We start from the raw sequence: 23,205 nt of genomic DNA, 5'->3' as shown, positions 1-23,205 counted from the left end.
AGCCTCTTGCTTCCTTTCTTCTGAAGGCACAAGGGATGTAACATGCAGTAGAAGGGTCCAGTCCTCTCTCAGTGAGTTTTGCTGCTTGGGAGCTGTGGCCGTACCAGTGATGGAGGGATCATGTCATTCTGCGCCTGCCAAAATGGGAGCTTCATGTAGTCATAATCCTCCTGGATAGTTGTCCACATGTGAACAAAGCCGCTAATTCTGTTTGCCACTTTTCTTTTTAGCAACAGAGGTTTTGCAGTTAATGTTAGTGTTTGCTTGCTCAAATGAAGATTGTGATTTAAGTGTCACTTGGTTTGGGGCATAGCTGCTCCTTCTGTAGTGACAGTTCCTATAAACTTGATGTTTCCTGAATGCTTTTGTGAAAATAATCTGCTGAGAACAATATCTTACATAATTAAGTTAGCATCTCTCCCCCCTCCAAAATACTGCTTGCAACAGATGATCTTCAGCTACCAAGAAGTACAGTGTATTTTTGGCTTATTATCCAAAATGCATGCATCTAAATACATTTAATACTGAGTGCTGAAAAAGGTTATTTATTTTTACACCATGTAATCTTCAGCATCCACAGTGTAGAGTTTGTACAGAATAAAAGTGAGGGTACTGCTTCCAGTTTTAGTCATGGCAGAGTCTTTCCAGAGCAGGTGGCATCCAGCAGCCAGGGTTGTTTTGCCTAAGGTCAAAGTTCTTGCTTTGTTTCTTTTGGCCAAAGAGGCTTAAATAAAGCAATTTTGATGTTAAACAGGATGTTCCTACTATAGAGCTAGCAAAAAGCTAGATGTCACCCATTCCTCTTGGCCCTGGGCACAAGGAATTTGAGAGATGGCCACGTTTCCTAGGTAGTTCAGAGTCATCTTTCCTCCCATAGTGTGCACAGTCAGAGCATGGTCAGGCATTCGCTCTGCAATCAGCTGCACCTATGGAGATGTTACCAGCTGCCTCCTGTGGTGGTTCAAACCCATCCCAACTCTGCCAGTTGGAGAATTCATGTGAGTGGGGGTCTATATTCCTGCTTTATACTAAATCCATAGGTTTACTTGGTGTGGATCCCAACGAAATAGGTTAGGGAGAACTGACAGTCTCCTGTGTCAGCAGCACTGCAGGAGCAGAAATACTCAACGGACTAACTCTTCACTCTTCATCTTTTTCACTGTACCCCCCAAGAGGTGGCAATTGAAAATAATTTCCATTCATGTAAATTGTAGCTCAGCGCTCTGCAGAGTATCTCTGCATTGCCACTAGCAGTTATTTGGAGTAAAGTTTTGCGGATGGAACAGTTGCATCTGAGCAAATGTTTTGCTTGGTCCACTTCTCTTTTCAGCCCCCTGTAAGATTTTCATTTAAGTTGTCCTCAGTAAGCGCAGCGTGCAAGTGGCCATATGTTGGGCAAAACACATAAATAATTTACAACCGGTGTTTGTATTCATTGTTGTAATTCTGAAGTTATTGTAAAGAAACAGCCCAAAGCACTTTTTCCAGAATAAATACATTTTCACATAAATCTGGAAATGCCTGTACTTCAGCTCAGATCTCCAGAAAAGTGCATTTAGTTCATTAGTTTCATGCTGAACTGTTAACATTTTAGGTTGTTTTATTAGGAGAGAACAAAGAACTCCTGGCTTGTTGAAAATTTGTTACACAAAAATAAGGATGAAAAGGTTCCAAAAGAGCTGATGTTAAGCATTGCAAACTGGATGAAGTTGTGCAGATTGGAAAGATTTACAAGACATCTGGTAATTAGTTTCCAGCTCCTACGGAGCCCTGTCCCGTGAAAGCTGCTGGTGCTCGCACTGGAGGGGGGAGCAGGAGGGAGATGAAGCGTAGCCCTGAAAAGCTGGATCTTTGTGTTCACAAATTATCAGCGGGCTACTGAAGAGTCTCCGGGCACCTCTTTGGAAAATGACCTCCTACGAAAAAACCGCCCGGCATCTCTCCCTTTGCAGGATCATATCCTCTGCTGGCATTTGCTTGGTGCACAGGGGGAGGGGGAACAAGCTATCAAAGAGCTGTCTGTGGCTTTCCCCGCCTGAGCCAATCTGCCAGTCTACCCCAGACCAGCTTGCTGCGCTGCCCGGGGACTGCACAGCAGCTGGGAATTGCTGGAGTGCGACCCACTGAAGTTACCTCCCTCTGCCTGGCCCAAAATGCCGGTGATGCTTGGGACTGCTGTTAGAGCTGGGCACCTGGTGAGCAACCTTCTCCAGGGAGGTGCAGCAGCACGCTCCGGCGCAGGGGACCCAGAGCCAGGCCACAGAGTTTGATCCTTTCATTATCATCATCGTTGTTGTTATTACTATTACTACTACCGCTACTGCTGTTATTTTCTAGCACTATTTTTTAAATTTCATTAAGGAAGATTTAAACAAGGAAGAAAACTTTCCATTTGGCTTTGTTTTGTAAGTTGTCTCTCAGGAGCGCCTATCCGCACCCTGGTTATAGGATAAGCTGTGTTTGTGTGGTTTCTGAGGTTCGGGCGTAGAACCTTCAAGCATTGAATGGGAATCGCTGAGGCCTGGTGCTTTGGTTACTTCTCAGAGACTTGGGAGACTCTGCTTCTGTACCCTGCCCTGTCCCTTACCTATACAGTCACTTTCAGCAAGTCATCACCCTGTCATGTTTATTATCCTGTCTGTAAAACAGAATATCGATCTTGCCTTAGACACCTGCAGTAAAAATGGTTAAGATCAAAATGATATATTTATTACTTACTTTTTTTTGTTGTTGTTACAAATATTTAATCATCTAAATATCGGTAATCAATTCCAGCAGGCTAACTACTAGTAAGAATGTTTATCCTGTCAGCTCTGAATCTGTTAAGTACAATAAGCAGGCAGCCTGTCTTAAGTTAACTTTTCTAGCAGTGCTGTACTTTAAAATTAGGCATTTGCAGCAAAGAGCGGGCTTTATTGAGATTAGTTATCAGAAAGAATATTATTTTTTTCCTAGATTGCAAATGTAAGCAAATGTGTGGTTAATGGCCTTCACTAAATTATAACTGACTAAGAATACGAAGGAAGTGGAGTTATGTATGAGTATATAATATTAGGACATGTTGGAAGAGGTTATACTTAATTTGTATATAACCCGATGAATTTTGCAACGGTAGTCATTAAGCGTATTCTTTCTACTGATAAATCACACTTATAGTCTCAAATAAAAACCATACACACTCTGAGCCTTTTCTTCTTGAGATGGCAGCCATTCTGGGTCCCTGTTGTAGCGGTATCTAATTCCTGAACCCAGGGCAACTGGTGCTGCAACCTGATCTATTGGAGAGAAGGATTTAGGGCCCAGGGAGGAGGCCAGTGCTGTCCATGTGCTTTTGCTTTGCCAGAGGTCTGAGTTGCTGTATCCTGCTGCAAGCAGTAAACCAACACTTCCCTAACAGCTGCCTTCAATCTGGGCTGGGGGGGGGAAATTACATTTCGTTTTAATCATAGTTCTGAACAGCCAGATGTGTAAAAAGGTGGAATGAAGTTGCAGCGTTTCTTAGTCCACTGGTACCAGTGGTCCAGGCTGTACAGCAAAGCTCTGTGCGGGTCACAAATTTCTTAGCTCATCCTTTAGCGGTGGCAGCTGTCTTAGAGGAGGGGCACAGAGCCTTGCTCCCAAGGCTGTGGACCCAAACACGCTACAGCTATCTCTGCAGAGAACGTTGTTTGGAAGAGTTACTCATTAAATTAACATTGTTAGAGGGAGCAATAGTCAGGCTGGAGCTGGCTTTTCAATAAACAGATTTTACTGAGTGAGGCTTGTTTCGCTTATTGACTGTTTTTTTTCCCCTGGAATGATTATTATTTTCACATTTTTCTTTAGTGTAGTACACTCTTGTGGAGTAAAATGTACTCATATCAGACATTGATTTCTGTGTATTTGTATGCATGATGCTTTCTCCATTCCTTTGAATTGCCGTGCTTTTGGAACTAAAGCTGGTTTTGTAATGCTTTTAATACACAAGCTACATTTATATCTACTCTGTACCAAGTGTTGCTTCAGCTGTCTCCAATTCTGCGTTATACAAAACAGATTCCTATCCTCAACTGCTTTTGTTTTGAAACTCTCCAAATATACACATCCAGCTAGTGAAATGTATGTCGTTGGGCTAATGTTTCAGCACCTGCGTCAAGGCTGCTTGTGCTCAGTACAGGACTGTTCCTGCTCGTGATGTTGGGTCACTCTGCGGCTTAGGTACTGAATGGATGGAGTGGCACGGCGAGGAGACAGCAAGAGGATCCTGAGGATCCTCTACTTTGACAAATAGGACCCAGAATTGCATTCGTGGAGTGTAATTCCAGCGTGCTTTAAGCCAATTCAGGTTGAGCTGCTGCAGCTCCCCCCCCACCACTTCTGCCCTACTCCCTGCTGGAGCTTCCCGCTCCCGTTCCTGTGCTGATGCTGGCATCTGTGCCAGTCCGCAGCCAGCTGCCGCTTCCAGGAGCCCAGGCAGCCTGACCGCAGACCTTGGTTACTTCTCAACCCACAGAGCAATTTGGTGTGCGATTTCACGAGCACCACTACAGGTGTCAAGGGAGGGGAAGGAGCAAGAGGAGGCACAGGGCTGGTTTTACTGGGGTTAATTGGCTGTGGGACAGCACTGGTCACCTTGCACTCAGGTCTGCTGGAAGGTGTTATACCCCAGAGGTTTGATTTATACATTCGGATTGGCAACAGCTTATTTGCAGAATTGTTAAAAGTACAAAGGTAAGAAATCTAATATCAAGCAATAGATTAGATCTATAAAAATTGTCAAGAATGATAAACTCATGCCCTGCACTGAATGTGAAGCTTGTCATCATTTTGCTTTAAGCCCATAGCCAGAGCTCTGATGATCATTTCAGACCATGAATCTTATGAAAAAGTGAAAAATCTCATTTAATTAATCCTTAGTGTAGGAAGTTTTGTTAACCAGTGTGGGAACAGGACTAAAGACAGGCCTTCGGAACATTGGACCATTGCGTCGAACAGGTTTCTTGGTTTTTTGGCTAACCAGATTCATGCCCTTTCAAAACAGCTAACTTCTTTCAATTCAAATGAAGTATCTGGTGACAAAAGCCACGTAGTGACCCCAGCCATGTGCGGAAAGGAGCCAGACTTGGGAAGTCATCCTTACTGTGCTGGAGGTGAGGAAGGTCTTTGTGTATGAAGTGGGAAAGGTCAATTTTATTTTTGAGAAATACAGCCTTTAAGCTAGCTACAGAGATTTCCATCAGGCTTCAAGTTAGGCATCCGACACAGGGAGCTGTGGCACGGCATTTTCTGTTTTACTAGGCTGTATGGCCTACAGTGATGTGGAAATGGTTGGAGGCAAGAGGGAAGAGGTATTTAAAAGTAATAATAGAATTACAGTTGGAAGACAGGCTGTGCTAGAAGGTTAGGAAGACTGAACCGAGAACAGGCTTAGATGATGACAATACAGACTTCTTTGGAGGGAAAATATTCAGTGCTTGCTACAGGGCAACGTTCAGGAAGCTAGTGTGAAACAACTAGAAGTATGAAATTAATATGCACGTATCAAAGATCATTAAATCCATAAGTAGGTGCTTCTTATTCAGAGTGTTCATGTGTCGTAGTGGAAGCAGGCTATCCGACTGACTTTTTTTTTCTTCTGCCTATATTGTTGTGAAGTGGTAGAGAAGCACAATCCTGGACATCCTGGAGGGAGGAGGAGGAGGAGGAGGTTCCACTGTGGTAGCCCCAGGCACATTGGGTGTTCATCTTCTTGACAGGTGGATACGCCCGCATTTCAGTGAAGGTGACTTCCCAGTAGTTCTCTCTTTCTTGGTCCTTGATGAAGCCCCTGCATAAATCGTGTTCACTAAATCGCACTTTCTCCTTTTACGATATTAGGAGAAAGTTTTTCCACAACATTAACACCATTCACAAGTTTAATCATGGAGTCTGCCTCTAGGCTTGAATTGTTAGGCTGTGGTGATTTTCTAATTCATTAATGTGCTTTCTGTCTTGAAAAGCACTGTTCATAGGTGGAGTTCCTTTCAATTTCTGGCTGAAGATATGTTCCTTAAAAAACAAAACATAATCCACAGAGCAGCAGCAGATTTTTTTGTACGTCAGTCAATGTTTGAAATTGCCTAATGTTTAGGTGTTTGGGGTAGATTGATAGCTGGGGCCTTCATTTGAACAGCTCTAGTTGACTTGCAGGCTTAGTCTGTTGAAAATTGCCTGGTTAGTGTTCCTAGGCACGAATCTTTATAAGTTTACTACAGTTCTAAAGCCAGTCATATTTTTAGATTAATCAGATCCTTTAGCGAAATTAGTTGTTTTAACAGTTCTTTCTTCCTCCATCCAAAGTGTGTGTATAAAGGATGTTGGGAATAATAGATTTCTTTGTTGACATTAAAAGTGTCATTGAAAATATTGGTAGAAAACCCTAAACTGGATTTCTCAGTGTGACTTAGCTTTTTGACATGAAGATTTTGCAGTGAATGATGGAGGTGACGGAGGTCTAAAACACACAGATGCCACAGAACTACTGAATGAGCTCCTAATAGTGTAATCTCAGTCCAGCAGGTGAGGTGATGGCCTGGGATTTGGGAGATTTACATTGCAGTCATACTCCGCAGCACACGTTTTCTGGATGACATTAGGCAAATGATCCTGTGTCTGAGTGCCTCCATTTTGCGTGTTTATGGGCAGACGCCTTAAACTAAGCCTGCACAATTTTTCAGGTATCGCAGGATTCTTTCAGTATGGATTGCTAGCATCACTAGGGAGGCTATGACATACTGAAGAATAAAATATACCCATATCCCAAATGAGTTTTGTTTGTGTTAGGATGTTGAGAAGGATCCTCTCTTATGGAAGAAAAGCGAAATTTGCCATGTCTGCTAAATACAGGTTCATCAGCAATTCTGAGTGGAAGGAAAATGTGAACTGTAGAGGAAAATGTGAACAGGTAGACAATATACCTGGTAGACAATTTCTCTGACAAAGTCATTTGGCCTTAATACAAATTGGGCTTTATACCAGCAGCAAGAAAACGGAACACATTTTGCCAGTAGTACTACTAGTGTTTCAACATTGATGACTGCTCTTTTATTTTATGCTAAATTACAGCTTTGTTATTATGAACACATGGTAAAGTAGCAGGAAATGTTTCCCTTTGCTGACTGTCCTGTTCTGTGTTTTAATAGCGAGTATGGATAATTTCTCTGGTGTAGGCATATGAGAGGGACTTCTATGCAGACTTCAAGGTATTTAAAGTAAAACAAATGTTCAGCATGAACTTTCTTTGTGCCTGTGAATCCCGTGATTTCTCTGTTTTCAAAAGCAACTCATGTTTGGTAAACTTTTTATGTATTGCCTGAGTAGTATATATTTACAACTCCTCTGTCAAGCCATAGACAGAAACAATCTGATACGTTTTGTTACCTGGTTTAAATTCAGTGTTTCTGCCATAATTTAGTGAACTGAGGTTTGTTATTTTTCAAAAGAAAAAATACAGGAATTCTGCCTCTGTAATTGGCTACGGTTGTTCTGGAAGATGGAGAGAACCTGAGCAGACTTCTAACAGCAGCAAGAAAGGTCCTAGGAACTAGCAGGAATACAAAGAGGAAAGTAAAGTCGAGCTATTGCAGCAATTAACTAATTTAATGGGATTTTTGGCAGTGGAAGAACTATCAGCTTTCCAAAATACATTGCTTGGGTTATCTGCATATTACAGCTTTGATGGAATTATCAAATGATTTGTTACTCAGCTTCCTTTAGTACCAACAGTGTGTATTCTTCTACTAATGGCAAGTTTAGCACTGGAGGTTTTAATCATCTAAAACAGTACAATCTGGCATCTTTCGTTTTAGGGTGATTAATAGCAGATCTGCTCTCGGTTAGGTTCCTGTAGCAGATCTGCTCTTGGTTACGTTCCCATAGCAGATCTGCTCTCGGTTAGGTTCCCATAGCAGGTCTGCTCTCGGTTAGGTTCCCCCAATGGTACAGTTTGACATGAACCAAATACGGCCACGTTCCCATAGCAGATCTGCTCTCGGTTAGGTTCCCCCATTGGTACAGTTTGACATGAACCAAATACGGCCACATGATTACATTTCTAAGCCGGACCGTGCGGTCTGAAGTTTTATGCCCTCTTTATGCTGGCTGCAGGAGGACAAATGATACCTGATTAAGCATAAAGCCTGGTGTTACAAAGCTAATCCATTGACGTTTTGGGAACGTACACAGTTTGGTCAAGTTAGTTTATGTTGGCTCAGCACTTCGCTTTGAGTAGCCACGCTGCTTTTGATCTGGTAGGAGGAGTTCTCAAGTTGGATTTACTGTTGCATCAAACCATGGCCTCAGGCACAAGTCCTGCACTGCTTTACAACCAGCTGAATTAGCAGGGGATCCATGAGTTAAAAATAGGGTGGGGGTTTTTTTCAGCAGTAATTTTTAGATTTCAGTCTTAAAGGCATGATTGGTTTTAAGGAAGTGACAGAGGCAAAGGTTTGTACAGTGAACTAGACTCTGTGCATCCTCAGTTGCACAGAGCCTCTGTGGATCTGCTAGAAGCAGTAAATAACCTTTTTCAGCAAACAGATAGTTCAGTGGCAGGTAAAATAAGAACCGTTTTAGCTTTATAAAGAACACAATAGACTGAAACTTGCTTTGTAACAAATTGCACATAACCTGGAAACCTTAATAATAGTGAGTACCTTAGGAAAAAGCATTTTCAACACAGATTTGATATATTGCTGTAGACAACCCACATGCATCCAACCCTAGAAAAATGCTGTAATCCAAAAATTAGGGCTATACTTGAGGTTCTTGCCAGTGAAATTAGTATGCTTTCTGTGTACGGAGGATGTACTACCCAGATTCTGTAAGTAGAGGTGCTTAGGCATTGGTGCTGGCAATATGAACTCTGAGAATAAGTAGTCCAGAAAGCCCTGTAAACAAGGCATTGAAAAATAAAGAAAATGGAAAATGCTGTCCATGCTTGTTAGTTTTCAAAGGTCACGGGACTGAAAGCCACAAATGTATCTCTTCCAATTAATGTTCATTTCCTTTCCTGTGCTCTATAACCAAAAATATGAGAGTGCCTCCACAATTGGGAAAAGAGGATTAAGAAAAAAAGGTAATGGGTAAATTTTCTTCAAAATGTTGAAAATATCAAAGCAGGAAAATAATCTGAACATCTTTCAATTCCTGTGTTTAACAGTAAACTACGACTACTGGTAAGTGATTTGTACTGTCTCCAGGCTTCACAGAGTAATGCTGAGCTAACGCTCAGGCAGTTTGCACCAGACAGGCATCCTTTGGTTCCTTGAGAGATTTTTTTGGGTTGGTTTGGTTTTGGTTTTTTTTTGTTATTAATTACCAGCAGCATGGCAGTGTGTATCTATATCGAGATGGAAAGCTAGTGTGCTATGAGGTAGTGTGTGAATACAGAGCTAGACAATCCTTTCTTGCTGCTTGGAGGGTGAGGAGGATTTTCTAAAGTGCTGAGTTTAGAGGCTTGAATTAGGAGCCAAGCTCCCCATACAGTCAGTGGAAAGTAGGTGTCACCAGAGGGAGATGGAGAACCTTGGTATTAGGGAGTATTTAGATGGTTCTTGTGCTGCAGAGAGCCATGGATCTCTCTCTATCCCGATTGTCTGGGAAGTCTGAGGTGCAAACATCACCATCCACACTAGACACCCTACATGGTAGATAGGAGTCCCCACCTGTGCCGTAACTTGGTTACCTGAGCCTGGGGCTTTCTCCTTCCCCTGGAGATGAGTTCATCAGGCTCAGAAGCGTAGATGGTCAGGCAGGCAGACACACTACAGATGGGATCTGTGTATTTGCCTGACTTATATACACTGGTAGGATCTGTTACAGCCCCTTAGCCTCTAGTGGCACAGTGCTGAACTAGAACATCATCCAACAGCTTTAGCTGAGACATTGCTGCCCAAAACAAAGCCTATCGTGCTGGTAATGTGCCGAGTGCCTTTCTTACTTCCTACAGGATTTGTAGAACTCAATCTCTGAAGCTGTGTTGTGGATTTTCCAGAAGTCACTACGTAGCTTTACAAAGTGGATCTTTCAAGCACGAGGTTGTGGAACATACTTAAGGGCATTCATTCTTCCTTTCCTTAGCACCTTCAGTTGAATTAGGAAAAATCGAAAAAGATCTCTTACTCCTTTCTTAAAGCACTCTCTTCACTTACATTGCTGTAAAAATTATAGTGACAGAGTTGTTGTGGTTGAGCAGTTTGTGATGAGCTTCGAGAGTTTTATTTTTGCTGAATCTCATCTTGAGATAAAAGTTTGGGGAGGATGGAGGGGAGCTCCTCCCTTACCTAACTCTCACTCCAGGAACCCCATTTGATTTGTTAGCTGCTGCCTTTGTGATACCTGCCTGGGTATCAGACCTAAGGGTGGGGCCTTTGAAAGGAGAATGTAGGAAAATATGCCACCACTTAAATCTGTGCTATGTAGGCACCCTCGATGGGCGTCTGGAGATATAGACCAGTACCTTTAGTTTTATGGTACCAATGACATTTCTCGTAAGACTGTTTTAAGAGTCCGACAGACTTCACTGTCAGGAAGCTTCCTAAAAAAAGAGATTATTGTTTTTCCTCTCAGTTGTATCCTATTACAGACCCAAATTGTTTCTCATAATAAAGCATAACACAGAGTTAACATAAAATCTAGCTAAATCACATTTTCCTTCACCCTTTTCTTCTTAATTATCACAGTCTGAGTACTATGAAGTTGCATTCTGTCACCAAATTTAGAGCCCCGTGTTTCAGAGGAGTGCTGCTGACAGGAGAAATGCATTTACCAAGTGCAGAAAGCAGCACACTACTAGCATCAGGTAGATTGGAAATCTCTTGTCCTAGTTTCTCATCCTGCAGCTAGTTTCTATGGGCAGCTTTAATGCATTTTGATTTAGTGAATTGTAACAAATGCTGAATTCTGATTTCTGTAACCACTGCATCAGGACTCTAACAGGCCTGTTGCTGGTGTGAATGCTCATAACGCGGTGCTGGAAAAGCTGTTCCTCTTCGTGAAACCTGAGAGCTGGGGTTCAGCTTAAAGGACCTCGTGTGACCCCATGGACCCCCAGAGTTTAACCTCACATCTTCTCAAATTCACCATCTGAAGTCACAGTTGGAAATTAAATCTATTCAGTGGACTAGCTTGGATAGAGCGTGGTTATAAATCCTTTGTCTTATCTGGATCAGGTATATATCCCTCAGTGAAGTGGCATAATGAATATTTACTTAGGAAGCAGATGTAGCCAGTTAGCTTTATTCTGTCAATTTATCTAATTTATTTAAAAAAAATCAATCCAGCTTCTATGTATGAACTAAAAAACCCTTAATTTTGCAAAGAATATTTTGTCTTTTCAATTAATATGCTTTGTTATTTTGTCTGAGATTTTTTTAGCCCATATTTTAAGAAATTAATCAAGTGCTTCTTTTACTGAGAATATACTGGTTGTGCCTTTACTGAATTTGTGATGTTCTGTAGCTAATTTAGGAGGGCAGCAGGCTGGTAGCAATGAAATGCACACATATGCTGTGTAGCCAAAGCACTGAAGTTGTCATTGAATCCGTTGCTCCATCAGGATTTTGTGTTTTAAAGGACAGAATAGAGGAGGATGTGGTGCCCATATGGATTCCAGGGAGGAAGTCAGAAGGAGCTGGGTCTTTCAGTGATGAAAAAAGGAGAGGGAAGAAAACCGTGGAAGTTCCCCATTGTAGTGCTGTGCCTGGAGTATTCTGCCCAGCATGGCAGACAGCGAGAGAGATTCCTGGGCTGTCACCCACCACAACTCTCAGGGTTTAAGGTGAGGTGCTTGAAGCCTATGCTTGGGATAGGAGAGTGAGTCTCTTGAATAGCAGGAGAACTTCTGGGAATAAAGAGCTCAAGTGCAGCCCCTAGAAGCACCTCCTGCGCCAGCCTCTTTAGTGCCCAACAGAAGGAGGAGAGTATTTCTTCTGGGTGTAACAATGAAATAGAAAATTGCAGAAAGAAAAAAGGTTCCTTATTCCCAGTTTTCAGTCTGGGGTTTTTGATGTCCTCTGTGGGAATGGAGAAGTTAGATTTGCAACAAGGAGTGGCAGTTCCCACCTTGTGGCTTCCTGCGGCACTGGGATGATGCTCTGCAGTGATGGAAAGTCGAAGGCGGTGACTCCAGCGGGGCTCCGGCACTCGCTTGCAGCTGGGTACACAACTGAGCTGTTGCCTGAGGCAGGACTGCGCTTTCTGCTCTTCTCTGCAGTCGTCCCAGTGGGTGCAACCCTGCTGTCCTGTCCTTGTGGAAATCACTGCGGAGGCAAGGACTGCCATGAACATATCTGGTGTGTTTTGCTGAGCCTTGGAGAGTGTGGGTTTGGTTACTTCCAAAAAAGATTACCTTGGTATGTATACAGAAGACAAAGTAGGATATGGCTGGCTGAGGATGATCCCCAGGGGAAATACACAGGTGGTAGAAGCCAAGTGTGGTGTCTTGTCTCTGCTCTTCAATCTCGTGTCTCCTCACACCGATAATGCAGTAATTGCAGGGATTTTCAGGTTGCTAATGAAGCAGGGGTATCTTTTACACCACTGGAAGTGAGACACCACTTTAGCTGTTAAACAGAAATTTCACGAACTTCAATCAGGTGTAATGAAATTGTTTGATTTAATAATTTTCTCTTTTATCTGAGTGCAGTTATTGTTACAGCTTCGTGTTACTTTTGACATTGCAGCAGTCTTTTCTCAGCAGTAGGAGGGGTTTCCAACACAGCATTTTCTTCCTCTTACAAGGTTAGGAGTTCCCCTTCTCACGTTATAGCCCTTTATAGTCCTTTTATATATTGCTAGCGGTAGCATAGAAGAGAGTAGCAGATAGTAACAGGCAGGGAGTTATTGCGCTTCGCTTCTGGCTGCTAGCTGATAGATGCCCTTGCTCTGACTTGGGGAGCGATTACCAGATAGTTTGGCACCGGACTGGTGCCGCACTTAATTGTGACTGATTCATTGGGCTGAAATATGTCACTAATTTGATTCAGCTGTTTCATTAATCTGATTGAATTGCATCCAGCTGTTAGAGGTGTATGAAAGAAAGGTGTACCTGACACACGAGGCAAGAGCACTAACCTCTGCTTTAAACTATAAAACAGTCATTAGGACATCTAATGCTGAAATTTAATTGCTCCATAGAAATTTGGTTTCCAAGCACAATACTAATTAGCTGTAAGCTTGATGAATGTCAAGAATTAATTAAAACACTTCAGTGGCCTGTCTGGGTTTTAAATATTGTCATTATTGCCCCAATATTTTCAGTTCTTACACTAATTGCTTTTTAGAGAGCATGAATGGTATTATCTTCTGGGGTGACTGAGGGTACAAACGGTTCGTTACATCATCGAAAATGGATGTCCTTGCCTCTGGATTTACCATTTTTTTTCTAAAATTTGCCTACTGTTTTTCTTCCACTTTTGTGCATGCATCGCAAATAGAAAAGTAAGATCAGTGAGTTTAGATCCAAACTTTTGAGACAACTTCTAGTTTTTCTTTCTTAGCCGTACTCTGGAGGCCAGCACGCCATTGTTACTTATTTTCATTTTGGCAACAGGAAAATAGCGACAGCTCCATCAAATAATTTTTTGTTTTTAATTAAAAAGGAGGTCAGCCAAATTCCATTATTATTTTGTCCTGTTAACGAAAGGCCTGCAACAGTTTAAACATTTGGTACATGAAACGTCCGCAAGATAAAAAACATCTTGGGAAATTTTGAATTGAAAGAGAATTCGTAATCAAAATCAGCTTTTGGTTGTTTCTCAAATACGATCTTAATGTAAAAACAGCTACATTTTTGGTGCAGGAATTGCAGATGCATAGTGCAGACTGTTCATATTCCTCGTCTCTGATGAGTGTCTCCACATGTTTGGCTGCATAGTAAGGGTGAATGTCCAACATGCCATGTTACAGACTGCAGACATATGTGTGACAAACACATGAGGTGACATGGCATGGGAAGAGCCTTAACACTCGGAGGGCTCATAAGGGAGGCTCCTCTGAGTGTCGAGCAATGCCAGAAACCACAAACTCCCAGGCTACAGCTTGGTGCCATGCCCTGTCGCTTCATGTGCAATCACACATGTCAGTCCTCAGTGCCTGCTCCTTGGGACCACAGAGGGAGAAGGATGGGGATGCTTCACCGTGTATCCGCGAGATGTAGATGGTGCCTGGGAGACTGCCGAGGTGGGGAGAACTGAAAGGATCTTTTCCAGTGCCGCATTATTTACTTGTCTGCAAAGATGTGATGAATCCACCCTGCCTGCGTGAGCTCAGCGGTGGTGTTTTCCTTAGCAGCCAGTCTGGATTTGAGCGGTTTAGATTCTGGACCTTCTGTGGAAGGTTAGGTTAGTTTTTACCCTGAGACTTCCTTACAGAAATAAGGCTGAGTGTTGATTTTTTTTTTTTGTGAGGAGGATAGACATTTACTGTGTGATAATAGCTTTAAGTATGGTGTCTCAGAAGTCAAGAAAATGCTTCTTCATTATCCCTTCTTTCAAAGCTTTACTTCAATAATTAATATGCAATAACCCTTCCCCTAGTGAAAAGTGTGTTCAGCATTGTGCTTCTTAAAATAAACTATTCTTGGCTAGTAGTCTCAATGCTGATTGCCTGGAGGCATAACACAAGTGTATCCTGAAGAAAAGAGTTATTTGGGTTAACAGTGCGGTAAGAAGCTCAGTTCCAGGTTACTTGATGCTGTCTCTCCCATCGCCCGTTGTCCCACCCAAAGGTGTACATTTCACTCTAGCCTGTGAAACAAGTGGCAATAAATGTGTATCAATATACGTGTAAGTCACATTTTTTATGACGGTGTGATCCATTTAATGCCTGGAGAAGATGAATGTGGTCAAGATATACAACTCCTTTTGTGTGGATATGATGTTATTGGGAGGGCATGATGAAGCAGCTCAGAGCAACCACGTACTCGAGAAAGCAGAACTGGGGAGGGGGGTATGTTTCAGACAGTGACAGTCCAGTAGTTCGTGATCAATCTGTTTCATTGCTGTACCTCCAAAGGGTTGGGGGAGTGCCCAGCTTTTGTGCCTGTTTAAAACACCGAGCCCACTGAAATCACCTGGAAATTAGGCGGATGTTAAAGATAGCCAAGTGGTTTGTATTCAACAAAACGAATGTAGAAGGAAATCCTTGAAATGCCTCTCTCAAAGGTACACCTGACTCTTTCTTTCTCTCTCCTCTTTTTTTACACAGTGCCGGTCCTAAAGGGGATAACATTTATGAATGGAGATCTACTATACTTGGACCTCCAGGCTCTGTATACGAAGGAGGCGTTTTTTTCCTGGATATCACATTTTCATCTGACTATCCATTCAAGCCACCAAAGGTAAGGGTAAGGTTTTTATTGTGTTTATAATTTTTTCACGTGTGAGGAGAATGCAACTTGCAGCGAGTGAGTGCTCATCGCTTTCTGAATATCAAATTTGTTTATGGTCTCTTGAAAACGACAAAGTCCAAAATCTTGGCTTGCAATTTCAGAAAAATCCCGTGTCTAATTTATTTCCTGATTACTACAGTCAATACTGATTTCCGAGCTTTACCAAGCGATAAATGAGATGATAATTCTGATCAAGAGTTAAGATTCAAGAAAGTTTGGTTTTAATAGAAGACAGCGCAAGACCTTCTTGGGCTTCCATCTTCACATTCCAGCTACCAAAATATATGTGTAATCAACTTCTTTCTGTTGTGAACCAGATTCTACATTATATATTTTCATGTAATTTTTAGTAAAGTAACAGGAAGCTAAAATAAGGTTAGAAAGACAGCTAGAGTGTTATATCGTGACTTCAAATTGGGTGGATCACTGATGATTTCCATTAGTGTAAAGTGTCGATCTATTTACTGCTGGCAAGATCAGCAACCTTGTTTGACAATATTTTTAAGTAAAAGCTCTTTTTTATTAAAGTAATCCTAGCTTAAACTAAAATTTTGTTTCTTTGCTCAGAAATAGTATGAACACTTAAGAAATCATCATTTACAAACAGATATCCACGAAGTTAAAGGTTATTCCCTTCTCTCCTCCCTTAATGCCAAATTCCAGCTCTTGACTAAGTCACCAGAAAGGACACTGCTGGAATTCTACCACACAACGTTTCTACAACCTACGGCTCTTGTGGCTACAGCTCTGTTATTATGAATCAGATACCTGTTTTCATTCCCAGAAGGATTACAGCGTAAAGAATAATATGCCCTCTATGTATTTCACACACTTCTCTGAAACCCACAAAATTTAATATTCTCTGAGTTAGGATTGTTACAATGAGGTGATACAGAGTTTTAGACAAGCGCCTCATGAAAATCTTATGAATTTTTTTTTAAGAGCATGATCATTTTTGAATTTTCAGTAGTTTCAGAAAACATCACGGGTATTTGCCCCCCTGTGTCTGTATGAAAATTTTCCTCATCATCTTTTGCTTTATGTAATTAAAGCATTTAAATATTTCTAACTTCTTATTTGTGTGGAATAATGCTTACATGCTCTACTGATATTAGTCTGAAATAATTTAAAAACAAGGATGGTGTTAGTGTGATAGCTTTGTTTTGGATGTGTATTATGTCCTGCCTAATGAAGGGTAAGGCAAAGATTTCATTGCTAATTTGAACAAGAATAATACAGTGCTCCAATTTTAAATATTAATTTTCATGGTCTATATTTAGGCTTTTGAAAGAAAGGAAAAGATCAACTAATACTGCACATGCAGCCAAATTCTGTCTACTTCTTCATCTTCAGAAACCACAGTAAAGTTATGTTTGTGATTAGATAGTTCATGACATGCAGTATGTTCATTAAATAGTGTACATTACTACAAAGTAGGTCCCAATTTTTGTGGGTACCAGACAGAGGGCCTGTGTGAAAGCCGTTTGTGCACCAAAGATCTCCATGGTAGGTTTCTTAAAGGTAGCTAGGACTACAGTAAATACGCTTTCTTCTGTTGAATAGCGGTGTTTTAGAAAACGAGCAGTGAGGGGCTGCCTCCAGAGAAGCTCTGCAGAACTGGGAGAGCCCCAGGTGCTGCTGCTGCTGCTCAGAGGCAAGGGGCAGCATCTCTGGGCAGCACTGAATGACTCCCTCTCTCCCTCTCTCGTGCTGTGATTCTAGGTTACTTTCCGTACCAGAATTTATCACTGCAACATCAACAGTCAGGGAGTCATCTGTCTGGATATCCTAAAAGACAACTGGAGCCCTGCTTTGACTATTTCAAAGGTTCTGCTGTCTATTTGTTCTCTTCTGACAGACTGCAACCCGGGTAAGCAGCTGGATAGTTTACTGAGCGCCCACTCTTAGTACTTTGACTTATTTGCCATGGAATGTAATTTGCATATTTGATTGTACGCAGATTAAATAAAAATTAATATTCCTAAAAGTGGGGATGGAACGCTCCTGCTTCGATGTGGTCCCGCATTTAATGTCACTTTTCACTCCTGTGGCACAACAGAAAATAAATAGCATTAAGGCCTTTTCTCCCCAAGGTATGGCGGAGAAGATAAGCTGACGTCACTGAAGATCTGTGTCGCGGGAGCTACACTGAGTGGTCGATCCAGGAAAGCAACAAAGTTCTCTTGAGTTATAAACGCATAAATCCTGCAGGATGGAAGGGGCCACGGGAAGTCCTTTCCCTTAAGACAGCAAGTGAAACGTTTAATCTCGCAAATGTGAGGGGGGCGATGTTCAGAGAGATTTTTCCCTTTTTCAGAGGGGGTTCCTTGTTCCTGTTGGGAGGGGAGGAACTCCACTTGGAAGCAGTACAGTTTCTCAGCATCAGTTGCATGACCAGTGTCATTAGGTGATGACTGCTAATTGCCTGCGGCCAGGGCAGGACCTGAGCAGTAGTGCTAAGATGACAGTTCGTTTGCAGAAGACTGGTAATGATCAGGGAGAAATGGATTAGCCTCTTTGATACAAAAGTTCGATGACTCCTGAAGCAAACTGGATCCCCTTGGTGTGTGTCTGTAGTCCTGGCACCCTAACATCTTGTCCCAGCACTGTGACAGGAGTGTGCCAGGCTGTGCTCGCTGAATGTCCCCTGCACCCATCGGCCCTTCCAAAGGGGTGAAAGCAGGGCACCTGGCTGGGGCAAGATTTGTTAATATGCAGATAACCACAGCGGATTTTTCTGTTTTCTTTTTCTGTTCATTGCACCTTGTGTGTTTTCTCTTGGAAATGTCTTGTACGTTAAGAGTCCCACCGTATCTCACAGCATTTTCTGGCCTAACAAAGACTGTATTTTGGAATAGATTCTGTCTTTTAAATCATGTGGGGGTTTGGGGTTTTTCTTTGGGGTTTTTTTTTTTAGTTATGGAGTGGTTTCTAACGCATCTTCTCCTGCCTTTTGCAGCTGACCCTCTGGTTGGAAGCATAGCCACTCAGTACCTGACCAACAGAGCAGAACATGACAGGATAGCCAGACAGTGGACCAAGAGATATGCAACATAAATGACAAACTACTTGTGCAGTGTGAAGGTGCAGAAGGCAGCTTTGCAGTGTGCAACAAATCTTTATAGCCTTTACAATACGGACTTCTGTGTATATGTTATACTGATTCTACTCTGCTTTTATCCTTTTGAAGACTGGGATACTGCCCCCCAAAAAGGTAAATGCTATCAAGAGTAGAAATTTGTAGCTGTAGATTAGTTATGTTTAAAATGCCTACTTGCAAGTCTTGCTTCTTTGGGATATCAAAATGTATTTTGTGATGTACTAAGGATACTGTTCCTGAAGTCAACCAAATATTATAGTGCATTTTAGCCTAATTCATTATCTGTATGAAGTTATTAAAGGTAGCTGTAGATTACTAGGAATTATGTCATTTGTATTAAACCCAGATCTATTTCCAATATGTGGTACATGCTGTTGTGAAAACTGTTTTAACTTTTACCTTTGTCAGTTTGTAATGAAAGGATTTCCTTTTTCCCTTTGTAGCTCAGAGAGCACCCAGTGTATCATCTCAAACACAATAAACATGTTCCCCAAGGAGTAGTTTCTTTGTTTTCCTATTTTAAATTAATATTTGAATAAATTTAATTATAGTAACAAGGCAGGGCCAATGTATCACAGATCCCTGTGGATAATCTTTAAATTAATATACATAAGCAAAGGCTTGCTGTTAAATGTTTAATGCACACCTGTGGATTGCTTAAGTTTTCCCTGTTTTGTTTTTTACAGAACAAATGTCATTTCTACAATTTCCTTAAATTTAATACTGTTCGGCTCTTTCTCGAGTTGCAATGAGAGCATTGCGTATGCTTGCTCCAGAAGTTAATGTAGCTGGTTGCTTCAGGGCCAGTCCTGCACTCGTAACAGACCGCCCAAGTCCTGCCACAAATTTTTTTTGCAGGACGAGGGCCAAGATAGAGATAGTCTGGTGCTTTTGTTTCTGAGTAAAGCAAGTCGGACTTGCTCATCTAGAGAACTACAGTTACCCATTGAAAATGGTCTTCCAAAGCATGATTGAACACTCTCTCATCTGTCCAGAAAAGAAAGTGGTAGAATAAATTTAATCAGATTTTTATGACATAAAAACAGTTGTGGGGGAAATGAACCTTTGTTAGTGAAAGTGAAATCTGTAAAACTTTTAGACTATGTTTCCCCCCCCTTCGCTTTCTGGCTTGGAAATTTTGTAACATCTGTAAGTAACAGAGATATACAGCTTTATAGTACATACAGTTTAAAAAGTAGAGTCACTAATAGTTTTATAATTTAAGCTTTTATAGGTTGCCAGTCACAATATTGATTATAAAAAAAGAGACTTGATCCCTTTAAATGATTTTTAAAATTACACTTAATTTTAAACTTTACAGTCCCCCTTACTCTACCTGGTGGTTTTGGATATAATGTAGCACTTCCATCAATAAGATGCTCTGCTCATTTAATATATGAAAACTGAATGTTAAGTTTAAATATTAAAGCAATAGAAAAAATGTTAAAGATTTAGATCTAAAGTTAGCCATCACTATATAGGTCCCTGTTTTTTGTATCACATAACCTTTGACCATGAATTGTCCACCCTACTTTAAATATTTCTACAGATTCCTGAAGGTGGCTTGAAGAACTGTGTATCCCAAACATCTCCACCTAGAAGCCAGTCTCTCTTGGTAGCTACAAGATAGCTTTAGAGTTCAGGTTATGAAGTGCAAAAGGGAATGAGAAACAGGGGATCTGGCAGGTGAATATGCCTAAGTCAGGTAACAGGCTAATGCCAGGAGATGAAGTGCTGGAAATCACTGCTGAAGGTGACCAGAGTTTCTCATTATGTCATTGGACGTGTGAGAAATAGCACAGATTGGCAAAGAGACAAGGGGCTATCACATCCGGGCTGGACGTCTAAAGTCTGCTCGCTGCTGGCCATTGGCACGCTCGTGGGTGAGACGGTGCTCGTACACCACTCCCGTGACTTCCCAGTGAAGAGCAAACGATGTATTTCACACGTTAACTGTGTTGCCTACAGAATTTACAGATATTTATATCATAAAATATTATGGTATACAAATACAGGTTTTAATCCTAATTTTAATGTATTTTGGTTTTGTATTGTACCTACGATTTCAGATACCTAGGTGTACAAGTGGGATGCCTTGTTAGTGTTGCCCCATCTTGCCTTCCTTGCAATTGGATCCTTTACACTGAATTCCCATCCTTTTTTTTTTTTTTTTTGTTGGTTTGTCATGATTCTGTTCTTTTTTAATGTAGTTTTTTTGTGTGTAAATTTTATATTTACTGAAGTAAAGGTTGTTTTTGTGTAAACAATTAAACTTTAAAAAAAGAAAAGAAGCTAATTTTGTTTCTCAAGTTCTCTCTGCTAAACCATGCAGTAGAAAGAAATTTGTATTGTTAAATAAATCAATTAGTTGTTAAATGAGAATGTGTGTCTGTTTTCATGGGGAGGGAAGAAATCCCTGCTGGAAATACATCCAAAATACCAGTTGCAAAGAGCATCTGGTGTTTTCAAACTGTTTCCTTCCTGGCTGTGCTGGGGTGAGTACTGGACACTACCAAAGCACAGCACTGGTCCTATTTTACAGTTTTAATTTTCGGTTCCATCTTCTTACCACCAATCACCGGGCTCTATATTTGGGAAAAAGTGCATTGAAATGACGTTTTTGTCAAAAGACCAGCTAAAGATACCACACATCCCCTCTTCCTCTCTATTTTGGATGGGCTTTTCTTGTTCTGCTGTCTTTGGGGTTTGAGTGGGGAATACAGGCAGCCGGCTGGGAAGATGCCCAAACCGGGCTCCGTGGTCTCCTGGGACAAGGGCCACTCATGCGGGAGCCGGCTGTCCCAGCCTTTGAGCCATGGCGCTGCTGAGGCACAGAGGGCCAAACCAAATGAGCAAACACGGTCACGTCTCTCTGCTTTTCAGCTGAGGTGGTGGCTATATTCAGAGCAAATACTTCATCGTAAGGAGAAGGGATGGGTGAATATAAGCGTATTAAATACAAATATATTAAATACGATGGAAAGGCAAATATATATCAGCCTTATTATTTCTGTACTAATGCGTTCTTGGTGAGCTGCTTCACATTCTGTGACGTCTGTAATGTCTTAGCGATGTGTGGGGCACCTTATGTGGAGACGGTCTTCTTGCTTACTGGTCAATGTTGACTAGTGGTCGTTCAAAGGCTGTAGCCGGTAAGGGAAGGGAGTCATATGGGGCTCGAAAGCAAGACTGCAGGGTAGCCTGAGCCACAGGCTGGGCTTGCACAGCCTCGTAAGGAAAGCAGGAACTGAACCAGGTCTGGTTCATACTCTGCTCCCTCCCTGCCTCTTCAGCGGGGGGAAGGAAACTCTGCCGTGCTTTGCTGCACACCGATTCCTGCTCTGTACCAGCTTGTCTGTGGCTGTGAGACCAAGCTTCTCCCTTTCTTCACCTTCACGTGTGGGAACCAGATTTGTGGCCCCTCCACAGCATCCCTGCTTTCCTGTACCACGGTGGGAGAGCTGCAGGGCTCGGGCTGAGGGGGTTCACGCCAGCTGGGTGCAGCTCTGAGCCGCAGGGCAGCCCTGGCTGCCCCTCTGCCGCCGCTGCCAGGGCTTCCCTGTGGCCCTGCCCAGCTCACCACAGCACACCCGGGGAGGAAGCTGGAGACCACAGCAGCTTCTATATTGATCTTGTGGTCGTCTGCCCCCAGGGTTTCATCTGCGTGGGCACAGGTGGCAAAGGAAGGACGCCTGGCTCTGGGCTGAGGAGTGAATTTCATCTTCCCTGCATTTTTTTCAGCAAAACTCAACAGTGGATATTTATGTGAAAGAAGGAAGGCCTGTGCAGGCATCCTGAATTAAAACAGCTTCAAAGGGCAGTGACAGTAGCGTGACTAAAGTGAGATTTGATTCAGACATAAACCGACATTGTGTTTCTGCAGCCCGGGCTATAGCCAGGGAAAAAAATGCATTTGAGAACTCGGCGCTGCTTCATGTACAGTTTCCATTCAGCCTCTGCACGGTGTCACCGCTTGCATTTCTGTTGCGTGGTAACTTCCACGGCTGAACCACTGCTCCCTTTCCCTCACTAAGCACCCTGACTGAGAGTGGCTGGAGAGCATTCCAAGACAGCAGGAGCGATCATGTACTAGAGCACATGTTTTAAAGGGAGAGGTGGTGAGACAACAGCGCGGCTGCCTGTACTGATGCCTGACCTTGCTGATGTCGATAATAATTAGACACGTTCAACTGTAGCTTAGGTGGAAGAGTAGATAACGCACTTGGAAGATAATTGCTGGAACATTTGCCGCGCGTAAGGGCTTTTGCTTTTTTACCCTTAAAGGGGGAAACCTGCTTCAGCTTGTCTTCCCCCAGCTCTCTGCGTGCATGTCTCTCCAGAGCGCAGTTAGGGCTGCCTCTGTTGCTGAGTAGAACAGGAAGCTTCCAACATACTAGCAACAATGTGGGGGATCCTTAAAAATAAAAACTGCCAGGAATAGATGGAACAAGAATCATAGTACGAAAACAGCACATATCTCATCCCCTCGTGGTGGCCGTGTCTGAGCACAGGCTCTGCACCTATAGGGATGTAAGATGTGGTGGGGCCACGTGTGTGGATAACAAATGCGTATCGTCGTCTCTGTTGTCATCGTTGCTACTGCTCTTCTGCAGGTAACGTGTGGACAGCCCTAGCTGTTTACATAGTGTTTCCAAGTATTGGGAAGTGGTTTGTAACTTTGTTGTCCAAGATAAAC

The 23,205-nt window shown here is 42.2% G+C and overlaps 1 protein-coding gene across 1 annotated transcript in view; it reads left to right on the top strand.

The window, feature by feature from the left end:
- Positions 1-19,633, top strand: part of UBE2E3 (ubiquitin conjugating enzyme E2 E3) — a 57,258-nt gene extending 37,625 nt beyond the window's left edge. The window contains exons 3-5 of the mRNA XM_009646022.2: positions 15,226-15,358; positions 17,132-17,279; positions 18,369-19,633. Of these exons, the coding sequence (XP_009644317.1) occupies positions 15,226-15,358; positions 17,132-17,279; positions 18,369-18,466 (379 nt within the window). The 3' untranslated portion in view covers positions 18,467-19,633. The remainder of the gene's footprint in view (positions 1-15,225; positions 15,359-17,131; positions 17,280-18,368) is intronic.
- Positions 19,634-23,205: the final 3,572 nt, after the last annotated feature.

This window comes from Egretta garzetta, unplaced genomic scaffold (assembly GCF_000687185.1).
Source record: "Egretta garzetta isolate BGI_Z169 unplaced genomic scaffold, ASM68718v1 scaffold539, whole genome shotgun sequence".
NCBI classification, from domain to species: Eukaryota; Metazoa; Chordata; class Aves; order Pelecaniformes; family Ardeidae; genus Egretta; species Egretta garzetta.
Note: the sequence above shows the minus strand (reverse complement) of the source record. Positions and strands in the feature narration are given on the sequence as shown.